The sequence below is a fragment of the Pseudorasbora parva genome, chromosome 19, assembly GCF_024679245.1.
Source record: "Pseudorasbora parva isolate DD20220531a chromosome 19, ASM2467924v1, whole genome shotgun sequence".
NCBI lineage: Eukaryota > Metazoa > Chordata > Actinopteri > Cypriniformes > Gobionidae > Pseudorasbora > Pseudorasbora parva.
Window position 1 is genome coordinate 6,653,395 of NC_090190.1, and position 26,138 is coordinate 6,679,532.

Genomic DNA, 26,138 nt, shown 5'->3' on the forward strand with positions numbered 1-26,138 from the left:
CTGCAGACCCTCGACCTCTTTAGCACGTAAATGGGTGTGTTGCAAGATATCTCGCGCGTGTACTAGATATCTCTCACATGTAAAACCATTCTTACCAAACATATGGTGACCATATAAAAAAGTAGTAGTTATAGAAATGCAAGTAACGCCCCCCGAAAAAATGGTTTTACTAACTTACATCAAAACTACATTTTATTGCTCATCCATGTAATGCCAGCTTTACAAATAGAAATAACACATAGAACGACGTTGTTCCAATACCTCCGTTGAATGCGAAGACACCATAGGCACAGCTGATGATGTCAGTACTATGCGATCCGCTCCTTGCTTTGTAAAATCATCAGGGGAAAAATGATCGCTGCAGACCCTCCACAACTTTAGTACCTTTATGGGTGTGTTGATATCCAGCCGAAGAGCAATCAACCATAACTCCAAGAGAGCACGCTTATAAATTGGGAATTTGTGAAAACTCACCACTCCTGGATGAGTTCGCGCAAGCATACGTAATTGTTTTCTTTTACGTCGGTTTAAACATCCAGGATAAGCGCAAATTAGTACCATTTCTATTAGCCGTTTCACCTATAATCTGTTTTGTGTAAATAATGAGAGATGTACACGCACGAGATCCACTTCCGGCGCTTTCCGCGCTTGCGCAGACTAAAGCCAGAACGCGCGAATGTCACAACAGTGAACACGCACGCGCGCCCTCGGATCAGTCGGACGTAGTGGTGTACAAGAGGTAAAAACTATATAAATACTGTTCGGTTTCGTGTCTTAGGCCATCAGTGTGTACTTACGATGGGGGATTGTTTAATTTGGACTTCTCTGTGTATGCTCTTTGAGGTGGTGACCATAGACCTGCATTATGTGAGGCACAGACAAGAACGGTTTGACCTAAAATTATCAAAATTGAAACTACTGGGGAAACAAATACTCCTACATCTCAGATGCTCATGAGGTAAGCTAAAACATATCAAAATTAAATTTAAAAGTTGACTTTAAGACCTTTTTTAGACCATTATGAATAAAATTTAAGCAATTAAAAAAACATGCATAGGAAATGCAGAATCACTCAATTACTTAAACTTATATTATTTAATTTATTTAAATTAAACAAAGTATTAGTAAACTTATTATTCATAGCTCAATCCCACCAGGATTAGTGTGTGTATGTATGTATATATATATATATATATATATATATATATATATATATATATATATATATATATATATATATATATATAAATTGACCAAAATTATTTTTTATTTTGTGGTGGTCACTTCCATAAATTTGCAAACATTTATATTTTTTTCATAATTAGGATGCAACATTAACCATATTATTATGTTAGATGCACAATTATCACACATGGCAATAAAACTAACAAAATGCATGAATCTTGTTTGGTAGGCCTATTACAAAAACAAAAAAGGCTGGTCGAGTGGTGTGCTATCTATCTTTAATAACACGATCGCTTGGGGTGGGAAATATGACCAACATCTTAAAAGTAAACCACAGCAATAAGCAATTGCTTAATATAAGTATAAAGATTTCAAGTAATTACGTAATCAAGTAATCGGTCAGTAATAAAATATATACTTATAAACAAATGGCAATAGGACAAATAAATACAACATAAAGATGCATATCTACAAAGAGGAACACTCCACCGTTTTTAGAAATGGCAAATGCATTTGTCTCAGTGGATGCATGGTTTTAGTTTGGCAGGGTCGCCGCTAGCTTAGCTTAAAATGCATTTCCCCACATATCTAAATGTAGTAGTGTTGTCACGATACCAAAATTATGACTTCGATACGATACCAGACTAAAATACCTTGATACCGTTACTAAATCGATACCACGGTAAAAAACAAACAAAAAACAGATAATATGATTAATATGACAACAGAACTTATTTTTCATTGTTTTATTTTTAAAGTAAAAATTCACTGTTTACCTGAATACTCGCCAGACCACGCATTTTTACATATTTTTGACCATTCAAACCCAAATAATAATCGGTGAAAGAACTGAATGGCGATCACGTTTGTTGTCTGAAAGGCGTGTGCGCGCGCTTCAGGTCAGAGTCTGGCAGCGAGAGCACGTCCCGCGCCACGCTTTTTCTTCTCATGCGCGCATGTTTCTGTTGCTTTTTTTTTGTCATGCGCTGTGCGTATATATTTAACTCTTCTAGTTCTAATGTTTATTGAACGGCTGAAGCAGAGCTCTGCACACACGTCCTTACACCTGCTGTCACGTACATCCACGCAAATTAAGAAATACAGCTCATAGGTGCTGTCCTCCTTAAAGTACCGGTACTAATAATAGTCCATATCGTACAGTTTGTAATAGCAGGATATCGCAATACTTTTTTAGTACCGGTATATCGTGCAACACTAAAATGTAGCAAAGTTGAATAAGCCCTATTTCTAAAAAAGTTGGAGTGTTCCTTTAAGTGTAAGTGCTGTTTTCCCCGTTTGTGTTGTTGTTAAGCTATATTAGTTTGCTTTCACTTGGAGAACGTACTAATGCACAGATCCAGTACTTACTGACACGTCCCAAATTTTTTAACTCCAATCAGGATATAGACATATGCATAATGTGTATATTTGATCGTTCAAGAGTAACGTTAGGCTAATGAGCATAGAAATAATTCAATACAAGCAGCAAACAAACAGCCTGACATCAGAGTTCACATCACTGTTATTAACTCTTTTTAGTGCAATCAGGTATATTATACTTTTATTTGGTCATTATGCAAGATGGTGAGAGATTTTTCCTTCGTGTTCACGATCGCGGAACTGCAAGAACCGTCAGACTCAGCTGAAGAATAGAGTCCGTTTTATGCATCTGTGAGGTACGATCAGAAAGAGGCTCATGCCAATAACACGAAAGCTGATTAGCTGCAATATAAGATGCATGCTTGTCTAATTTGTAGTTGTAATAGAGTGAACAATAGTTGGTCTAGCGAAAGAAAGAACAATAAACACCACGGAACAAACACGTGCGCTGCGGGAGGCGAGAGCATTTCAACGAGGTAGCGTTACATGGACGTAGAAAAATTAAGACGTGTTTAACATCATTTAAGACCTAGAACGCAATGCTTCCGTGAATTTAAGACTTTAACGCCTTATATTTTGATTTTGAAATTTAATACTTTTTAAGACTCCGCGGGGACCCTGAGCGAAGCATTCTGGGAATTGTTGTCTTTCATCCCCATGAGACACAAATACATTTTCTGTCTTTTCTTAGTCTAGAAAGCGCCAAATTCAAAAATAATTTCACATTTCTACTACATTAATGTCCCAGTTTAAATACAGATCCATCTTCCCAGCGCTGAAGTACCCCTTTAAGAGATGGACGTTCCTGCCGGTATTTTGTGTGCGCGCCGAACTGTCGCAATTCACGTTAACAGTGTGAGGAACACACTCTTGTTTAGAAAAGTAACCTGTATTCGTTTTAGCCGATTGTAATGTATAGTTCAATAAAACACATGTACTGTAAGTGTTGATAATGTTAATGGATATGAGCGAGAGTGAGTTTCAGTGCATCGCGCTTGGACTGCAGACAATGTGCTCAGTGAAAAAACACTTTTCTTCTGACCTGGAGTCTCATAAAAGATAAGCAGAAAATATGGTAGCTTATTTAGGCTATAACTGCACTTGTTTCAGAATAGTAATGTTATCGTTAACCCTCTTCTTTCCCTATTAATGTTTGCGCTGCATCCTTTATGTATATGGCTGGATCAAACAGAAAATGCGTGCTGCATTAATCGCACGTTAATAAAATTAGTGCCGTTAAAATTTATGCGCGTTAATTAATTATTATTGTTCTGCGTAGTTTGAAGAGAAACATTTTTAAATCTTTATCCCGGATATATTTTTTTAATCAGGAAGAGGGTGGGTGGGTGGGTGGGGGGGTCAAGGCATTTTTTAGGAGGGTCTTGAGACCCCCCCCCCTGGCGCCGCCGCTGACATCTAGTCAAAGTGCAAGCAATCATAACGTAAGGCGAGAGAGTTTGCGCGAAAGGACATAATCTTTTCGTTTTAAATCGGTTTGAACAATCCGGGTAAGCGCAAGTACATACCATTTTGATAAGCCGTCATGCCTACTGTGCACTGCATGTGTAAACATTGAGTGGCAAGATCTTTTCGTTAATGGCGGATTGCAAACAACTTTAAGGGACATACAGACATACAGTACAGGAGTGTGTAACATGTTATAAAAAAATTAAAACAAACATTCTGCTCATCAACACTGTATCTTTAATGAACATAAATGGTGCCTTACTGGTGATTTTTATCCCCTCTCCTTCTGTTCCCAGTATCCCCATCAGATGACACCCCCTCCCTGCCTCATGAACCCTATCTTGCAACACCCGTCTTTCCACCCCATATAATATACATTGCAAAATTACATTCATCATTTTCTTTGGTCCCACAATTTTCCCAGTTTTTTTACTCATAGATAGGCTAGTGACAAATGGTCAAAAAGTGCTTTAGTTTTTGAGATACCCCTACCGGAGGTAGAACCAAACCCAACAATGTTTTTCCTCCTCTCTAAGGTCTCCCATTTATGAAATGGATTCTTGGCTAAAAATATTTTACTGCTAAGATTGTTAAATTAACAGATATTGTTATACACCCCAAAACCAAAAAGAGACTAAAATATAGCCTGTCCGTATGGGAGTTAAGGCATATAAACTAATGCAGATCAATCACACAAGCTCTGAGAGCTTTGAAACTTGACATGTTTGTAGTCAGGAAGTTGAGTTAACTGCTAGAAAAGACTGAATGTGAATATATTGATGTATGGAATAAATAGAGACATATAAACACATACCTAAAATAACCGGACATGCACAAATTGAATATCTATACAGAATGTTTTCATTTACTTTATGGTTGCTTAGCCAGGGATTGTCATATAAACACATATGATGGCTTGTTGGAAAGGTGAGGTTGTGCTGAATCCAGCAATACCAAATATGAAAATATAGCATGATCAAATCAGGGTATTCTGTTACTCAATGTATGAGGTGTCTAAAATGAATGGAAATGGAACTCTAGCATAATTTAGTAGGCCTACAAAGCCCATTATCAGTGGTGAGAAGAATGTTGAGAAATTCAAATATGAGATACATCTAATAATGAAACATTTCATATGGCACCTTGTACTATATGGAAACAAAGACTGAAATCGAAAGATACCACGTTACCATAGCACAAACAGGAGACTCGGAGTCAGGATAGCAGTTTGACTTTAATGAGCCTTTTAATAGAACTATAACTTAACATCACACAATACAAATTAAATTACTGTCTTAAATCAAACAAATGGCAATCTAACTAAACGAACACTCCACGGGGGAATGAGCCCTGTCTTCTCAGGCTGTTTTTTTTCTAGTAGCAACCATTTGGAACATGAACTGCTTTTGGTAGCCATTCTTAGGTCAGCCCCTCATGATGTTACAACTGCAACACACCACTGTCACTCATCCACATTGTCATCAGTGACAAAGTTGGTCATATTTGGAGAGTCTGGGAAAGGGCAAGAGCAAAACCCTGTGCAGGTCAAGCCCACTGAAAGACACTGGCATTTGGTGGCATCATTGCAGTTTTCATCTTTACAGTAGAGGTGGGTGATGTTTCTAACTTCTTTAGGTGCTGGTGCCTTCTGTAACATCACAGGTTCAATACACCCATCTTCTCTGAGCCTCCATCCTCTACCAACTGGGTTCCAGAGAAGAGGTTTGGCCAGGTGGCTGTGGCGCCACACTGCTGTTTGATACAAAGCTCTCAGCACATGTTGCTGGAAGGCATCTTCTGTTGGGGGTAGATTTGCTGCTGACAAATCTGTGGTAGATGCTATCGTGTACCTCAGCTCATCCAGGTTGGTGCAAGGATGCCTATCCACCTTTTTCTTTTGGCCATACAGGAGGAGGGCATACCTTCTTGCCACAGGCAAAGCCTCTTCCAGGCTACCAGAGAGTCCAAATTTGGTCATTTCCTGTAACTCACAAAGATGGGTCTTCCGTCTTGTGAGGGCAGTGGCCTTCCCAATTCTGTACAAACTGCTTGTGGTGTCACAACCCGTGAGGGCGTGGCATGCAGGTAAACACTCACAAAGCACTGCTCCAAGCTTCTGAGCGATCGAACAGATAGGGACAAATCTTTCCTTAAGGCCATGTCCCGAGTGCATAAACACTACTGAGGATCCAAACATCCCTTTGCTTGAATAGTACAGAAGCAAAACGAGTACATCTGTATCATCACATTTGACAATTAGACAAGAATGTGACTGTGCAAGGTGTATTGCATGTAACACCAGCCTCGTGTCAGCCTCCTCTTGGTCACTGTAAAGGTCTTTCAAGCAGTCAATGCCTGACTTGCTAACACTCTTAACCTCCTGACCATTTTCAAAGCCACCTGCCAAGATGACAGTGTTCCCTGAAGGAATTCTCATTGGCCCAGTACTGGTGATGTGGGTGCTGACAAAGCTACATAGAGCAGCCTTGTTTCCACTGATCCTGAGGTATTTTCTGTAGTTTGGAACACTTGTTTGTCCTGTGATGATGTGTGTTTGTCTGCTGGTGTGAATTGTGCCTCTTCTTTGTCTTTCAAGATCTTTGACGGAGTGTTGGTGGTAATATCTATCAAACACTATAACGACACCGCTGTTACCTTCCTTTCCCATTAAAGTTGCAATCTTTTTCCAGACACACTCACCCAGGTCATTGAACGTTTGAAAGACTGAATCATTGAGACTCTGTAGAAGAGCCATGCCATCAATGATATATGCTGATGGTTCTTTAACATTTGGCAGATTTTAACTTTCTCAGATGCAACCTGACCACTTGCAATGTTGATCAGTTCCTCAGGAATGTTATCAAGATCAAAGGGATTCTGCCTCTGCTCCACAGCTTCCATTATCTTATGTATGTCTCTTTCGTCTCTGTCCATTCTGGATGCTCCATGCTCCTTGTGTGCTTTCGAGCTCTGATCATCAGTGTCGCAAAGCTCTTTCATGGCATCCACATATGCTGTGGTCACATGTCTTGTCATCAACCATCTTGTGAGAGCTCCTTTTCGTAATGTGAACCCAACAACTCCCAACAACTCTACCTTGACTCTTGCCTTCTCAATTAATGGTTTGCTCTAGTGCCTGATCAGTAGCCACACAGTTGAAGCTTCGATGCTCAGACCAGCGAACAACAAAACCGCCTTGCTGCATGAATGTGTATGCTTCTGGTTGTTCATGTTCAAGTGCTTTCATTTCTGCAACATAGACTGGCATGTACTTGCCATAATTGGTCCTGCCAGCAGCTCTGAACCAAGGTATCACTTCACACATGCAATTCAGGTGAAGTTGAAAGTCAGCTTCACGCTCTGAGCGAAGAACCCTAAGCAATAGATCATTGTATAATAGCTGTTGTTAAAGAGACACAGCAGCTGCCAAATGTTAAAGAACCATCAGCATATATCATTGATGGCATGGCTCTTCTACAGAGTCTCAATGATTCAGTCTTTCAAACGTTCAATGACCTGGGTGAGTGTGTCTGGAAAAAGATTGCAACTTTAATGGGAAAGGAAGGTAACAGCTGTGTCGTTATAGTGTTTGATAGATATGACCACCAACACTCCGTCAAAGATCTTGAAAGACAAAGAAGAGGCACAATTCACACCAGCAGACAAACACACATCATCACAGGACAAACAAGTGTTCCAAACTACAGAAAATACCTCAGGATCAGTGGAAACAAGGCTGCTCTATGTAGCTTTGTCAGCACCCACATCACCAGTACTGGGCCAATGAGAATTCTTTCAGGGAACACTGTCATCTTGGCAGGTGGCTTTGAAAATGGTCAGGAGGTTAAGAGTGTTAGCAAGTCAGGCATTGACTGCTTGAAAGACCTTTACAGTGACCAAGAGGAGGCTGACACGAGGCTGGTGTTACATGCAATACACCTTGCACAGTCACATTCTTGTCTAATTGTCAAATGTGATGATACAGATGTACTCGTTTTGCTTCTGTACTATTCAAGCAAAGGGATGTTTGGATCCTCAGTAGTGTTTATGCACTCGGGACATGGCCTTAAGGAAAGATTTGTCCCTATCTGTTCGATCGCTCAGAAGCTTGGAGCAGTGCTTTGTGAGTGTTTACCTGCATGCCACGCCCTCACGGGTTGTGACACCACAAGCAGTTTGTACAGAATTGGGAAGGCCACTGCCCTCACAAGACGGAAGACCCATCTTTGTGAGTTACAGGAAATGACCAAATTTGGACTCTCTGGTAGCCTGGAAGAGGCTTTGCCTGTGGCAAGAAGGTATGCCCTCCTCCTGTATGGCCAAAAGAAAAAGGTGGATAGGCATCCTTGCACCAACCTGGATGAGCTGAGTTACACACTAGCATCTACCACAGATTTGTCAGCAGCAAATCTACCCCCAACAGAAGATGCCTTCCAGCAACATGTGCTGAGAGCTTTGTACCAAACAGCAGTGTGGCGCCACAGCCACCTGGCCAAACCTCTTCTCTGGAACCCAGTTGGTAGAGGATGGAGGCTCAGAGAAGATGGGTGTATTGAACCTGTGATGTTACAGAAGGCACCAGCACCTAAAGAAGTTAGAAACATCACCCACCTCTACTGTAAAGATGAAAACTGCAATGATGCCACCAAATGCCAGTGTCTTTCAGTGGGCTTGACCTGCACAGGGTTTTGCTCTTGCCCTTTCCCAGACTCTCCAAATATGACCAACTTTGTCACTGATGACAATGTGGATGAGTGACAGTGGTGTGTTGCAGTTGTAACATCATGAGGGGCTGACCTAAGAATGGCTACCAAAAGCAGTTCATGTTCCAAATGGTTGCTACTAGAAAAAAAACAGCCTGAGAAGACAGGGCTCATTCCCCCGTGGAGTGTTCGTTTAGTTAGATTGCCATTTGTTTGATTTAAGACAGTAATTTAATTTGTATTGTGTGATGTTAAGTTATAGTTCTATTAAAAGGCTCATTAAAGTCAAACTGCTATCCTGACTCCGAGTCTCCTGTTTGTGCTATGGTAACGTGGTATCTTTCGATTTCAGTCTTTGTTTCCATATAGTACAAGGTGCCATATGAAATGTTTCATTATTAGATGTATCTCATATTTGAATTTCTCAACATTCTTCTCACCACTGATAATGGGCTTTGTAGGCCTACTAAATTATGCTAGAGTTCCATTTCCATTCATTTTAGACACCTCATACATTGAGTAACAGAATACCCTGATTTGATCATGCTATATTTTCATATTTGGTATTGCTCGATTCAGCACAACCTCACCTTTCCAACAAGCCATCATATGTGTTTATATGACAATCCCTGGCTAAGCAACCATAAAGTAAATGAAAACATTCTGTATAGATATTCAATTTGTGCATGTCCGGTTATTTTAGGTATGTGTTTATATGTCTCTATTTATTCCATACATCAATATATTCACATCCAGTCTTTTCTAGCAGTTAGCTCAACTTCCTGACTACAAACATGTCAAGTTTCAAAGCTCTCAGAGCTTGTGTGATTGATCTGCATTAGTTTATATGCCTTAACTCCCATACGGACAGGCTATATTTTAGTCCCTTTTTGGTTTTGGGGTGTATAACAATATCTGTTAATTTAACAATCTTAGCAGTAAAATATTTTTAGCCAAGAATCCATTTCATAAATGGGAGACCTTAGAGAGGAGGAAAAACATTGTTGGGTTTGGTTCTACCTCCGGTAGGGGTATCTCAAAAATTTGGGGGCATTGTCACTAGCCTAAGATTGTTACCATTCACATGCATTGCACGACTGACAGACCACATCGGTTGTAGTTAAAAATCTTCATCTGTGTTCTGCTGAAGAAAAAGTCACCTATATCTTGGATGCCCTGGGGGTAAGCAAATAAACATTACATTTCCATTTTTGGGTGAACTATCCCATTAAAGGATTAGTTCACTTCAAAATAAAAATGTCCTGATAATTTACTCACCTCAATCTCATCAAAAATGTTCATGTCTTTCATGAAATTAAGTTTGAGGAAAACATTTCAGGATTTCTCACCATATAATGTACCGGTACTTCTAATGGCAGCCAACAGGTTGAAGGCAAGCGGCAACCTCCGGCGATCTCTCTTGAAGCCGATAATGAAGTAATGTAAACTGCAATTCCTCAACTGGCCATTAGGGACAGGCTCCAGAAGGGAGCAGAATCTCATTGAGCCCCATGTTAAAATTCTCAACTTTACAGCAGAAAAAAAACATGTTTACAGCCTGGTACAAATTGTGGTTTTTGCCTATAAGGCTAATTTTGACCTTCATGACAACTGTGAGGGGGGTGAATTTTTTTTATAACTCATTCGTTTACGTTAGTGTTGTCACGATACCAAAATTATGACTTCGATACTCAATCGATACCACAGTAAAAACAAAAAAACAAAAACAAGATAAGATACTTAATATGACAACAGAACTTGTTATTATTCATTGTTATTTTTTTACTAAATATTCATGTGGCCAGCATGTTCCTTAGGGTTGGGCATCATTTTGATTTGAACAATTATTGATCAATTACTTCTCACAAATTTTTGTTATCTCAATGTATTTTTTACAATGGGGTAATTGTGTCGCAATAGCTTACACACAGCACAAGAAAGCTTGATTTCGAATGGTAAATTAAAGATTACGAACAATAGCACAAATAAATGCAATAGAATAGAAGATACAAATTAAATAGACTGCTTTATTTTTTCAGGTAGGTCTAACATTCAGATAAGGACCTGAATAAAAAAAATGCATAGTAATTACATTTAAAACAACATTGGATAATGTTCTTTGTAAAAAATCAATAGCGTACAGATGAAACTATTAAAGTTACACAAGTTGATCAGTCAAGAGCAGTTGATCGTGTCTTTTTGTAGTTTGAATAACAAATGACTGCGGTCCCTTTAAGACTAACGGACGCATGGATCCTAAAAACTGTTCCTGTTACTCGTTCTTCCTGAACTGTTTGCGACTGTGTTTACGTTAATACTCTTCCAGATGTGCACTGATAATTCTTTGAGTGTATTTGACCAATAATAAGCAGGAAAAAGAAGCAAATGTTTGCACTTGTATCATGTCAGAGGCGGCTTTATTACGGTAGGCTATGTGTGTGCGCTTCAGATGTGAGCATGAAATCTGCGGGATTAGTAGAATTAATTTATGTGCAATCCCGTGCGAAATTCAGACCAATCACACACTAACACTAACACACTGTCATGAGGAAAAAGTCCAGCAGGACGCGTGTTCGCCGTGCTCAGAGGTTAACCGGGCTGAGTGAGAATATGCCGGTGTGTGTCAACTCGCTTTCGGTCGGAGAGGAGAGCGCAGCTGGTATCGATACTGTAAAAACTGAGAATCGTATCGTTTCAGATATTCCAGTATCGATACATATCGAAATATCGATATTTTTGACAACACTAGTTTACATTGCATAATTAAGGGCATGGTTACAAGTGGATAACTATTTATCTGCCGTCTAAAGTCATTGCGTCACCTAAGCTCCGCCCACATCCCGCCTTTTGCCCATTTTCTGTTATCCGGGAGTGAAACGCGATGACTCGCTCACAAGAGGGCAACGCCCAGCTCGCCCCTACTTTAAGCGTCAGAGCGGCTTATCGGAATCCTATGGTGACATCCCGGACACTACGTCCATATTTTTTTTACAGTCTATGGTTGAAGGTCCAAATCAATGTTTCAAAAGGGCTTCAGAGGGCTCTGCGCAATGCTAGATGAGGAATGGGTCTTATCTTGCAAAATCAACGGTCATTTTGTACAAGTATTTATATGCCAAATACACTTCTTCAGGATTCAAACAATTTATTTATTTATTTATACTGCCCTGTATGATGATATAAAGGGCAGAATTTATTGTATGGGCACTTCTCCGGGATGAAATCAACAATATCACTAAAGAAGTGTGTTTTTGGTGGTTGTGAGGGAAACCGGCTTTGTATCAGTAGAAACCCTGGAGTATATTCGAATGATTGTGCTCCCCCTCCTCAGATCCCCCTGAGACAAAAGATTTATGCATTTTATTTCTGGAAAATTCCTCCCATGATGCAAATATCATCAATTTGCATCATGGGAGGAATTTTTGGCCGAGGCTTAAGACTACAGCCAGCAGAGTAAGCTTTTCCACGTTTTCAACTCGCACATGGGGGATGGGAGATCGCACTCACAGCTCAGCTCGCAGCCTCAGGCATTCATGGAAACGGTGTGGCCGGAGGAGCAAAGTAAGTGTTTCAACTTCTCAAATTAATCGCTCTGTTGTTGTTTTCGGAAAGAATAAGTAGAACCTATATTTTATAAATCTGATAAAACTCTTCGGCGATAGGACGCAATACTCACTCACGATTAAAATGAGACTGGCAGAAACTGTGTGCGCTGCCACGACTGGACCATATCAATGCCACTGTTAGAATAGAAACGATCAGTGAGTTCTCGCTCCAGATAGGAGAACTCCGGGGAATTTTTAAGTTATATCCTGATCGTCATACCTTTGTGAGTACCGTCTAATATATTATATATATATATATATATATATATATATATATATATATATATATATATATATATATAAAAAGAACCGGATTGGTGCTTGCAACACGGAGCTGTTACAGTTAATGCCCAGCCAGAGCTCCCACTCAGCTAAAACGGCCTTTATAGGGACTGGGGGCATATAACGTTACATAGTGTCTTTGTGCCTCTTAACAGACACCAAATGCAAATCACGACTTCAGAAGTGGGAATTATCAAATTTTCTGATAGCACGTAAAGGCGGCATTACTCTCTTTAGCAAGTCCATTGTATTCTCATAGAAAATAACAACACAAATATAACTGAAGACAAAGCTAGTGAAATAACTAGTTTTACAAATAAGACTACAAAAAATGTATTCCTGCACATCTTTCCTCAAGCCGTGTGTGCCCAAATTAAAGGATAAAAAAAGTTTACATTACCTCCACTGTGGTTGTACCCGTGTTCGACCACGGAATGGCATTTTTCTTCAATCGGCCCCGATGTGTTGTGTCTCTGTAGTCATCCTCTTTAAAGTGTTCGCTGCAAATGCGGTGATCTTTTTCGCGTAGTACTTTTATGGGAGTTTGCGCATTAAGTTGAAGTACAACTAGCCACAACCGCAGAATCTCGAGGTCATGAAAAGGCATACGATGAAAATGTAAATTCTTGTATTTTCGCATTCTGTTGCCACAATTCGGAAAGGCACAAACGCGAACCATTTCTTCTTCACTTGTGAGCCGATCAGCAGCTTCCACGCTCAGTCAATCGCACTTCCGCTGCAAGTGACGTCACTTACAGTACCTGCTCTCCACTGCCCAATAGCGTCTCCGACCGAGGCCATGTGCTCCGCTGCCCAAGCATAGATATACATAATAAAGGCCTTTATTATGTGTATTATCAGGTGTGTTCGACATCGGCTGCGGCTGGATGGATGCGATCGGTGAGAGTAGCCGAGTGCAGGCGGGGAGGAGCTGCAAACGGAGACGTGAAGTCGGACACTTTCTGCTTCCCGTGGTGACGCTTGAGCTGTGTTTGCAAACTTTATCACAGCTGAAGTTAAATAAATGCAGTATTTCTCAAATACACAGATGTTTCAAATGATATTTTCATCCAATACTTTATGTACTGTTTAATAAAGCGTCTATTTGGACAAGATTAAAGTTCAACATATAAACCTACACTATCAATGAAGTGTTTTCAACGGTTTTTATCAGTTTTAGTTTGATAAACATTACAATATAACGTCGCGACTACATGAAAAGAGGTTTTACTGTTATAAATAAATGATTTGTGAGCATTAGTGTAACATAAGGTTTTAGAATAAACATGAAACACACGTGGTCGCTGTCATGCGGTGAATCGGCCAATCGTAGATCAGCTGTGTCGTCATAAGAGCTCGAGCAGCCTCCTGCAGCCCCCCTTGAGAATCTGCACCGGCTGCATCAGCCGGCTGCTCTCGAATCGCTCTCGCGGTACTTTGTTGACATACGTCACAGTCACGTGCCGTCGGCGCTGTCTCAAGCAAGCGGCAACCTCCCGCGATCTCTCTTGAAGCCAATACGGAAGTAATGTAAACTGTAATTCCTTAACTGGCCACTAGAGGCAGGCTCCAGAAGGGAGCAGAATCTCATTGAGCCCCATGTTAAAATTCTCAACTTTAAAGCAGAAAAAAACATGTTTACAGCCTGGTACAAATTGTGGTTTTGGCTTATAAGGCTAATTTTGATCTTCATGACAACTCTGAGGGGGGTGAATTTTTTTATAACTCATTCGTTTCCGTTGTATTAAGCCTTAAGATTCTGCATAATTAAGGGCGTGGTTACAAGTGGATAGCCATTTATCCGCCGTCTATAGTTATTGCGTCACCTCAGCTCCGCGCACATCCCGCCTTTTTGCCCATTTTCTGTTATCCGGGAGTGACACGCGTTGACTCGCTCACAAGATGGCAACGCCCTGCTCGGCCATACTTTAAGCTTCAGAACGGCTTATCAGAATCCTATGGGTGACGTCACGGACACTATGTCCATATTTTTTTACAGTCTATGGTCTCAAGTCGGACAAAATTTCTAACCGGCATGCACTGCTTCAAGTCAGCCGCCGATCGGTCTGCGCATCGCTAGGTGAAGTCGAACAAGCCTATCGTCTGCGACCGCTCAATCTCCTCCTACCCTATTTAACTTTTTCCGGTTACAGCTCAGTTCCCACGGGACTTCAGCGCGAGTCTACCGCTAGCCGTCCAAAACACTATTGATTAATTTAAACAATGGCTAAGTGGCTAAACACACCTCGTTGTCATGTAAGGGCCTTGTTCATGTTGGACAGACATCTGAATTGCATTTTGTGTCTGTTAAAGAGGCACAAAGACACTTTATGTATATGCTCCCAGCCCCCATAATTTCCGTTTTAGCTTAGTGGAAGTGGGCATTAACTGTAACAGCTCCGCGTTGCAAGCACCAATCCGGTTCGTTTTTTCTTTCTTTCTATTGACAGTACTCACAAAGGTATAACGATCAAGATTAATTTAAAAATTCCCAGAGTTCTCCTTTAAACATTCACAAATTATAAAACGCATTGACGCATATATAATACAATGTAGGTATCAATACATACCCGGCATGCTGTAAAAACATCAGAGGCACAGCCGACGCTTTCAGAAAACCACGCATGTCATCCTCGGAGTGGCGGAAATCATCGTCGACAAAATGATCACTGCACACACCTTTCAAAGAATGATTGGGTGTGTTGACATTCAGGTGCAACGCGAGCAACCAAAGCTTCAATCGCTCAGGATTGTGTATAGGAAATCTGAAAACTCGCGTAATTTCCCCGCGGAAAGATTATTTTAGGTTTCAAAAGATTGAAACATCCAGGATACGAACACGTAAGGACCATTTTAAACTATAAACTGACACAACGATAAGTTATATAGAATCATCATGTCATTCAACATACAACTACTTTTGAAAGGCCCTCCACACTTGTAAACAAACACTGGGTCGTTACTTCCGCATACGTCACGCGTGACCTTTCCCACGTGCTCACGTAATGCGTGAAGTGGACGCGCATCGCAGACCTAGTGCAATATGGAGCCAGAATGGTGACTTTAAAATTTGGCATCACAAATTAAAATTGTCATTGAAAACAAAAGCAGAACTGAAAAAGGAAACATTGGCATTGAAACATTTGCATTGAAAACAGTTGTATTGGCATTGAAACAAGTATTGGCACTGAAAAAATAAAATTATTAAAATATTACAATCGTATTCTTTTATTGAATTGGGATTTATTTGTATTTTTCAATGACAATCTTCAGATTTTTTCTTCATGTCACTCTTTTTCAGTGACAGTTTTTTTTTTACAATGTCAGTTTTTTTTCAATGTCACTGATTTTCAGTTTCAACTTTCTGTCACTGTTTTGGCGTGGAAAGGGGCGGGGTCTGAGGGGAGGGGTAAGTAGAGCGTAGTTTGCATATCATTTGCATATAGGTATACTGAAGCCGTCACCAGCTCTGAAGCTGCATGACTAATGTCCAGTTTACCGGGAACTTCCAAGCCGCAAGTTTAAGTCTTTTTTTTATATTTTTTATCTGCCATTTATATGTTTTCTCGTGCAACCTGGCCGGCTTGGTTAACTTTTAACGGCCTTTATACTGTTTTGTTTTTTCCGACGTCGACTGGAACATTAAATTAGCCTACTAACATTAGCCGTGTTGGCTAACTTAACTGTGTAAGTTACACTACTGACATCCCCAACCACACACACACACACCGGAGACAGACGTTACTCCTAGGGCCGCGAGTGTGCTTTTATCTGTATTTAATTTAGTTGTGCTGCTGCACAAGACCTCATAAACGTGCTAACGCAAAACGTTCAGCAGTATCACACCAGCACAGCAGAATCCAGTGCCGTCACATGAGCACCATTAAATACAGATAGAAGCACATTCGCGGCCCTAGGAGTTACTGTGTAACGCTGCGTTTAAGCCGAACTAGCGGCTCTCCTGTGTGTGTGTGTGTGTGTGTGTGGTTGGGGATGTCAGCCGGCACCCTGCTGATTATCATGTCAGTGTTAACGTCACAGGCTATGTTACTGTTAGCCACTGTTGTGATGTACTCGACAGACACCTAACGTTAATTATTTTTTGCCAAACCGGACTTTTAGCCTTATTCTGTGCATATGGTGACCGGTGTTTATATTTGACCCTGCATTAACCACAGTTAAGTTAGCCAACACGGCGTTAGTAATTTACATGTTTCAGTTGACGTCGGGAGAAAAAAAAACAGCATAACGGCCGTTAAAAGTTAAGCAAACCGGCCAGGTTGCACGTGAATAAACATGTAAATGGCAGATTAAAAAAAACAGACTTGCGGCTTGGAAGTTCCCGGTAAACTGGACATCTGTCATGCGGCTTCAGAGCTGGTGACGGCTTCAGTATACCTATATGCAATGATATGCAAACTACGCTCTACTTACCCCTCCCCTCAGACCCCGCCCCTCTCCACGCCAAAACAGTGACAGAAAGTTGAAACTGAAAATCAGTGACATTGAAAAAAAACTGACATTGTAAAAAAAAAACTGTCACTGAAAAAGAGTGACATGAAGAAAAAATCTGAAGATTGTCATTGAAAAATACAAATAAATCCCAATTCAATAAAAGAATATGATTGTAATATTTTAATAATTTTATTTTTTCAGTGCCAATACTTGTTTCAATGCCAATACAACTGTTTTCAATGCAAATGTTTCAATGCCAATGTTTCCTTTTTCAGTTCTGCTTTTGTTTTCAATGACAATTTTAATTTGTGATGCCAAATTTTAAAGTCACCATTCTGGCTCCATAGTGCAAGACTATGGAATCATAAATGTTTGCAAAAGAATAAAGTATTGCAAAAGAAAAGTATTTTGCAAAACAGTTGCTTTTCAAACAAAAGTTATACAAACAAAATAAAGAATAGCAACAAAAAGTATTGAGAAGAAAAAAATTGTTTTGCAAAAAAAATAAAAATACAGTATATATTTATATTATAAAGATTTAATTAATCAAAGAAAAAAAGCTGATATTTTCCCTTTGTGCTTCACTTTTCTGTGTTTTGACATGAGGCTGGAGCCAATACACTGAACCATGTTTTGTTTTGTTAACTATATATGTATTATTAAAAGTCTTTGATTAAGTTAGAGAGCATGTTAAAGTGGTGCTTATTATTAGCTGTAGACTACTCTCTAACGTGAACTGTCTGAAAAAAGCAAGCATCTGCTGTTTATCTCTGTGAGCACACTTTATACCATTAAAATTTATACCACACACAGTTTTTGCCAGTCTCATGCTAATCTTGTTAAACTATCCATACTAATAGTACTCGAAAATAGAATTAGTATGTCCCAAATCATAGTATGTTGAAAAGATTATTCCAAAGATACCCGGATGGTTTACTATTTCCGGTCCGAATTCGAAGTACGGATCGATGTGCACTCTAACGGCTGATATTGCCCACAACCCATTGTGAGTTGGACGAGGATTCAATTAGAACTACAAACACGGATAAAAAGTGTTAAAAATGCATAATTTAAACTGCAAACACACGAGGAGAGTCTCTGGATTAAAGACCCACAAATGGAAGATCAATGTGCGGCTACATTTCTCTCTGATACGGTAGGAGATTAAACTGAATGTGGAGGATTTGAACTGTGTGATGATTGACAAGGCAGTTAAACGGTGATGGGATGCACGTAACTAAGCGACAGAGTCCGTTAAAGATGACGAAGCCTGCCTACTTTTCTGCTACACACTCAAAAGTATGCCCTTTTTCTTCACAAAAAGAGTACATACTTTTAGGACAAAGTATAAGTAGGCGAATTGGGACGCAGCATAAACTTGTGACACGAGCAACCTGTTGTAAGTCTTCTAGTAGTTGTGCGAAGTGAAATCTGAATCACGTTTTACAAATATTTTGTCCCGTTACTTTTGGCTCTTTATGTGCTTCTCCCCATGCGTCTTCCTTGACTTTATGCCTCAATGTCCCCCTGATTGCCTCATAGACAGTAAAAGTTTGCCTGCAAGCCTCTCCTTCTGTCTATACGGTCATTTCTCTACTGTGCAACAGAGTCAATTGTTTTATATGGCAGTGAAGTGTGGGGACCTTCAATAAAATTTGATTTCTTAAATTGGAAAAAAAAACTGATTGAAATTCTACATTTAGATTTCTGTAAGAGAATCCTCAAAGTCCAAAGAAAGATGGCCACACAATTCTAAGCATCCAAAAAAGAGCCAGCAAATTCTGGAAACACCTGAAAACAAGCAACCCCAACACATACCATTACACAGCCCTGAAACACCAAGAGGAGTCCCCTGTGTCAGCTGGTGCTGAGAATGACTGAGCTCACACCAGCAGAGATCAGCCGGCCTCAGGAGACACACACACTCACACACATTCGGCCCTCACAAATTATGATCACAGAACAAGACAATTACATCACCCATTGGACACACACCATTCAAAACCAGCATGAACTGGAATGTTATTCGGCCCTAAATCGAGAATACAGCGTTGCGGAGTACCTGAGCTCAGTGAGTGATACGAGACTCAGGAAAACCCTGACGATGTACAGACTCAGCGAGCACAGTGTGTGTGTGTGTGTGTGTGTGTGTGTGTGTGTGTGTGTGTGTGTGTGTGTGTGTGTGTGTGTGTGTGTGTGTCGGAGGTGGACAAAGTACACAACTCTATTACTTGAGTAAAAGTACTACTGGTCAAATATTACTCCGTTACAAGTGAAAGTTGTAAAAACAGATTTTTACTCAAGTAAAAGTACAGAGTATTTGTTTTCAAAAGTACTTAAGTATCAAAGTAAATTTCCTTTTTTATGCCAATGCATTATTTTATTATTGTTGTATAAATGCACACTGTCATCATGGTTTAAGTCATTCAGTGATGCTCCATTCAACATACTACCATACGACTAACTTAAACTCATTTAAATACTTGTAGATAAGTTACAAAGCTCTTTATAAAGCTGCTGTCACTTTAAGGCCGAATGCACGGATCCAATACACTGATACACATCTGATACTCTCACAACTTTACTCTTATCTTTCTCCCACATGTTTATATTTTTAATATTTTATAAGACGTGTACCAAGTGTATGCCAACTAAACTAATCTTGATTTTTTTTTAAACTGAAACATACTTTCAAAGTATGGCTATGGGCACACACACTTGTGCCTAAGAACAGTCTTCTTCCATTTTGCTATGAACTGATCAGTGTTCAAAAAAAGTTGGGGAAATGTATATGACCATATAAGAGTGATTCCTGATAGACTGTCTGAAACAACAACAACAAAAAACCTTTTAAAGATGGAAAAAATCATCCACCGACTTTCAGAGCTGCTACAGAAACAAATTTCGATCTAGATAAAAATGTAGTGGAGTAAAAGTACGATATTTGTCTTTCAAATGTAGTGAAGTAAAAGTAAAAGTATCCAGAAAAAATAATACTCCAGTAAAGTACAGATACTGAAAAAGTGTACTTAAGTACAGTACTCAAGTAAATGTACTTAGTTACTGTCCACCTCTGGTGTGTGTGTGTGTGTGTGTGTGTGTGTGTGTGTGTGTGTGTGTGTGTGTGTGTGTGTGTGTGTGTGTGTGAGAGCAGTCTGACAGACCTGGCTCTCCAGTGAGGACAGACTGCTCGCACTGCATTCTGGGAGTGACGGAGACAGAGCTGCACTTCCTCACAGACTGCACAAATACAAAATGATCAGAGCCCATTACTACCCCAAAATTAATTAAATAATCCCCTGTAGCCCAACCCAAAAACTGAGCTACATTCTTGGTGAAGAAGCCAAATGCTCAAATAGCTGCAAGATTTGTAGCCCCTTGCATCTCCTGAGGGACAAGCAAACAAACAGCCAATAAACACACACTCTCTCGTAGCCATAACAACACACACTTATTAAACAAACCCAATAGACCTGCACTCATGTATATAGTGTATATGTTCAGTTGTTACATGTTTTCTGTATTATTTTTTTCTTATTATTATAACTTTATTTTACTATTCATATTTTGTAATTATTATTAATATTGTGTTTATTATCTCTGAATTTGTTCAGTTGTTACAAATAACTATGTTGTATTATAAAATATTGTGTAATAACTTTGGCAATACAAAATATATTTTTGTCATGCCAATAAAGCTTCTTGAATTAAATTGAGTGACACAATCGTGAGCCAAATTTTCAAAAACGACTTATACGGGGCGATAGTGTAAGATACAAGGTAATGGAGCATTTTATACATTGTCGTGTTTCTTTAGAAATAAACAATGGACAAATGGAGTCTTTAAACGCATCAGATGTAAAGTTATTCGCTGTCAAAGTGACGCCAAAATCCTAAATGAATGGGAGTCAATGGAATGCTAACAGCAGGCCCCTGTGGAAGGTAATAAACAGCTCCGTTTTTTGTTTTGTTTTACGGGCCTCCGTAATTTTTTTAGCGACTCTTTTTTCAAAATAGCCCAAGTGTGCGGGAAAACCCCGACCCTAGCAACTATGCCTGCAAGACATCGACGAATACACACCCTTATTAAAAGTAAACAGTTTCAGAATGGTTTTGCAACACATCTGTGTGTCCCTGTCTGCCTGCCTGTAGTAGGCTACAGTTGCAGTGTTTTTAGGGTTTATTTCCACTTGTGTAATAAATTCTTATATCAAAGCTTCCCTTTATTTGTTACTTTTCGTAAGGGCAGCTTTACAAATGACAACGACACAAGTAACCTCACATACCTCAGGTTGATGTAGATAAACTGTAGGCACAGCTGATGGTTTAATTCGTCCTGAGTGTGTAAAATCACCAGGGGAAAAATGATCGCTGCAGATCTTCCAACATTTTATCACGTGAATCGGTGTGTTGATATCCCGTCGAATAGCAATTAACCATAACTTCAGGCGAGCAGGCTCAGCAGTTGGGAATCCGTGAAAAGTCACCACTCCCGAATGAGTTTGTGCAAGAGAACGTAATCTTTGCACTTTTAATCGGTTTGAACAATGTGGATAAACGCAACTACGTACCATTTTGATTAGCCGTATATGACTGTGCAAACAATAAGTGACGTATACGTGCAAAAAATCCACCTGGTCTGTTTCATAGGTCTGTTTATATATCAAAATCCTCTTCCATTGTGATGACTTGCCGTAAATCTAAATCTATTTAGACATTCACAGTGACAGGGAACACTTCAGCAACGATGACTGCGCGCTGTGTGAACAATGAGTGACGTATCAATGTGTCGTCATGAGCTACAGGGCTCTTTGCGCATGTTGTCTAAGCATGTTTTTTTTTTTTTCTCTCAAAATTGTTACCCATTCACATGCATTATATGACTGGCACACAGCAACGGTTGGAGTTAAAAATCTACATTTGTGTTCTACTGAAGAAACAGACACGCTGGATGCACTGGGGGTATGCATAAACATCAAATTTTCATTTTGGAGTTAACTATCCCTTTAAGATGGCAGTACCAAGAAATAAATGTGGTCCCATGACCAAACTACCCAACAATATTAGTTTTTTTTTACGGTCTGTGTAAGACCCGCCCAGAACATCTTAAATGTTTATTATAAATGAATATTTGCTTCATAATAGAAGTTGATTTTTATTAAAATATGCGAGGAAAATTTGCGGTCACAATTGTGACCGGTGGAATTAAATAGTTTAAGACATCAACGTGTCGCCACCATAGACTGTAAAAAAAATAGGTCGCCACGAGCCATAGGGTTAATAAAAAAATTATCGGGATTTTCAATGTATCCAGAATCGTGTGTTAGATCTAGCACGCAAGAGTGACCGCTAGTGGTACAGTGACCGTATCGGAAGGTGCAAGGGGTATTTCGATCCCATTTGAATTTTGTGCAGGTTGCGGCAGCAGGACACGGAAGAAGTGAAATAGCAAACGGTTGATTTTTTTTTTTTCTATTGCTATTCCTTTAGCGTTTAAAAAAAAATCCTTTAGCGTTTCCATTTGAAATTTGGCAGACATGTTAGAAACACGGACATTAATCCAAATGCAGTTGCAAATCACGCATTCGTGTTTTGATTAAATCACAAAGTGAAAACTGCAATTGCAACTGCAAATACAATCTGCAATTCCTTTTTAATAATGTCCGGATATTACGCAGCGCCTAAAAATAAACTAACTTCCGTCAACGCAAGCAACGTGACAACAACCTGCACTGCATGCACAGCACAGGGAGCGTGTCTTGTAACTTGGAGACATGCACTTACAGCCTTGGGTGATGATACACTTGGTCCTGTCTGTGCGCTGAAGATTGTTGGGATGGCCGTGTCCTTTAGACGCCGTATGATACGGGTAAAACGGTCTATCTGCTCCAAATAGTCATTTGGTCCAAAATGCGTTGAACAAACACGCCATTTCTTGAGTGATTCTTCTGGTGTTTTGAGATCTATATTCAGAGCAGCCAACCACTGATTCTTTCGTTTGTTTTTCATTGGTATTCTGTGAAACATGATGGTAGAGTACCACTTCGACTTATTATCACAGCCCTTTACAACGCACAGAACCATGGTTAATCGCACAGGTAAATCCAACACCTAATTTGTAACAAAGCAACTACGCAAACTTAGTGCTGGTCGGTCATGTTGGAAGTACCCATCTGGGGACTATTTTCAGGCGCTGTGGCTGGGTAATATCATTGCGCCTGCTGCACCCATGGGGAGATTCTTACGCTGGAATGAGAGAATAGTCCCTAGCCATATCTGCCTAGAAAATCGCAATTTTTCATTTTCCGTCGGTCTTAATACACGACGTGACTACAGAAGAGTCAGGTTTTAAATAGGAAAAATATCGAAACTGTTTGGACTGTTTTGAGCGAGATATGCTAATGGTCTAATCAGATTCAATTATCTATGCTAAAAGTTCTACCATCAGCTGAATGCACATTATAAATCTAAAATAAGTTTGTTACATTATTATATATTTTGTTCTCAGTGTAGTTGTATGTATTTACACCTCATATGTATTTATTTCTTATTTAGTTTTAATCGTTATATTTTTATATAAAGCGAATTTATTTAATAGATTAACAGCTGATATTGTATAGATTTTTAATTAGATCTAAATAAATATAAATGATTACAATATATTAGCTATTAATCTAGTAAAATAAATTAGCTTTAAATAAAAATATATATAATTAGATTAAAATTAAAAAAGAAATAAACGCATTACTACAATGAGAAAAACAAAATATATAATGTAACAAACTAATTTTAGATTTATAATATATATTATGTGTGTATAAATTAAGTGTTTATAAGAGACAGATGCCTTATTAATCTTTGCATCGGGGGGATCCCTCACACAGGGATGATCAATAGTAAGGGGTCCATAACATCTAAAAGATTAAAAATCCCTGCATTAGGTAAGCCAATCTCTCAAAATGACTTCATAACCACAGATGTTAGAGCAACAAATCTGTAATCATTAAGTGCTGTCTTTTTTGTGCCATAAAATTAATCCAAACACAACCAGTCACAAAATGGATTTATAAAACAGCATTCGTTTTGGTACAAACTCCAAAATGAGAGAAATCTAAAATGAATGTGGACATAATGTATATGTACACTTAATATTAATGTACACTTATTTTTAATCTATTTTAAAATGAGACCACAACCCACAAAAGCATTTGTAAAAAATGAAATGTCATGTTGATCTATTCTTTATTTGAAATGTCAACTTTGTGAAGATACACCTTACAAGCAAGTATGTTGAAACACAAAATGAAAGACTCTGATTCGGTTTTATTGTCTTTATCCAAAGAAATACAGTGTTGTCCATAGTACAGGAATTAATAAACTATGGAATGGTAAGGTTGCAAAAAGAAAACAAAAAAACCTTAATATTCATTTTGAATTCAAATGGACAAAGGGTAGATATACCAGCCACTGTTTTAAATGCCTGTTGTACAAAGATGCTGTTAACGTCTTTAGTGTTTCATAATACAGAGAATCCTATTAAAGATCACTTGTGTCATGTGGCACTGCATAAAATTCAGCATTGTCCTCTAACCGAATCTCATACAACCAAAAAACACAGTACAGCCTCGTAACTACTATCCAATTAAACATGGAAAATACAATGACAAAACACTTGCTTTCCAGTCCTTGGAATCACTATCATATCCTTAAGGCCCATTCAATGGTATCCAGGTTTTGATGTGCGCTTATGGCGTGAGTCTCAGTTCTACGTCACAGTCTGAAGTCAAGAGTCGCTGTCTGAATCCGTCTCATTGGGCGTTTTGTCCGTCTCCAGGTGCAGCTCTCTGACAGTAAGGATGCGTGTGAGCATGCTGTCCAGAACCTCGTCACTCAGCGAGGTAGTCGAGAACCACATGGGACTGCTGGGTACGCAGGAGCGCTCTGGGCTCAGGTAGAACTGGGTCGTGCATTGCCTCACACTGGGTGAACTGGAAGAAAAATAAAAGTCTTATAGCCTGGTCATATATAATATCGAATAAAAAGTGACAGCCCTACATACCAGACTCTCATACATTTAATTTGTGCAGAGTCTGGCCGCTCTTCATTGACAAGCGTTAACTTCCTTGAAGGCGGTACTCTGTTGAAGTTTAAAACCATTGGATCTGCCCTAACCGATCGCTGACGTTTGGTCGTGATGTATGTAATCTCTAACCATAGACTGTAGCGCACGGCATCAACGTCATCATTCTCAGCCACGCCTTCTGTTTGCTGATCGGACTGTTAGAATTTGATCTGAGAAAACCAGAGAATATACCGCAATCCCAGACGGAGAACTGAAGGAAAATGAAAATTGAGCGGAAGTACGTAGGAGGGCGGAGCCAGGCTAAGTTTTTACTGTATTTAAAATCAGATAAATGCAACCTAAGATATAAATATGAGCATAAGAGACTTTTAAAAACATAAAAATCCAAAACTTGAACGGCAGCATATATAGTAGTGTTTAATAATGAAAATATGACTGAAAATGTTCATTGACTTTTTTTTACTTGCCTAAGATTATTAAACAATATTAAACGATAACTGTGACTATATCCACATGCAATATTGTGAGGGAAAAAAAAGACTAGACTATGTATTGTAAAATTTGACAAATAATTACTCTATTTTTTTCTTTTTTGGGTGTTCATGTTTGCAGTTGCCAGAATCTAAATCCCCAATCCATGCTTTTGTTAAAAGAACATGTTTTCTATCTGGTGTTTTACTTAAACTTGGCAATCTGGCAACCATGTGTACTCAAACCTGCTCTCTCTGAAATAAATTTGTGTTAACGTGTTATTAATGCGTTAATTTTGACAGCCCTAAAAATATATTTCTCAAATGACAACAACCGTTGTGATTTATAATTTTGAGCAAAATAACCGAAATTATCAATGTAGCATGACGAAAAAGACTAACACAGGACAAGGTTGACCAAATATGATAACTAAAAAGCATATTTGACACAAATAAGACTACATTAAAAAAAATAGCTGACAAAATAAACACTAGCAGATAGATAGAT

The 26,138-nt window shown here is 39.2% G+C and overlaps 2 protein-coding genes and 1 long non-coding RNA gene across 12 annotated transcripts in view; 1 reads left to right on the forward strand and 2 right to left on the reverse strand.

Moving 5' to 3' along the window:
* Positions 1–23,174, reverse strand: part of zmym4.2 (zinc finger MYM-type containing 4, tandem duplicate 2) — an 87,363-nt gene extending 64,189 nt beyond the window's left edge. For 2 of the 8 annotated variants that reach the window (XM_067426552.1, XM_067426544.1), the window contains exon 1: positions 22,862–23,174. In XM_067426552.1, coding sequence (XP_067282653.1) covers positions 22,862–23,161 — 300 coding nt within the window. In that variant the 5' untranslated portion in view covers positions 23,162–23,174. Of the gene's footprint in view, positions 1–261; positions 654–13,022; positions 13,736–15,192; positions 15,590–21,363; positions 21,844–22,861 lie in introns of those variants that run through there. The other 6 variants (XM_067426553.1, XM_067426546.1, XM_067426551.1 and 3 more) reach the window with 4 other exon arrangements.
* On the forward strand, positions 610–25,031 carry LOC137048411 (uncharacterized). Its single transcript, XR_010899398.1, has 3 exons — positions 610–739; positions 844–958; positions 24,912–25,031. It is a non-coding gene; the product is annotated as an uncharacterized lncRNA (long non-coding RNA).
* The window catches only part of zmym4.1 (zinc finger MYM-type containing 4, tandem duplicate 1), a 34,750-nt gene continuing 32,735 nt past the window's right edge, over positions 24,124–26,138 (reverse strand). For all 3 annotated transcript variants that reach the window (XM_067426538.1, XM_067426540.1, XM_067426541.1), the window contains one exon: positions 24,124–25,065. In XM_067426538.1, the coding sequence (XP_067282639.1) occupies positions 24,861–25,065 (205 nt within the window). In that variant the 3' untranslated portion in view covers positions 24,124–24,860. The remainder of the gene's footprint in view (positions 25,066–26,138) is intronic.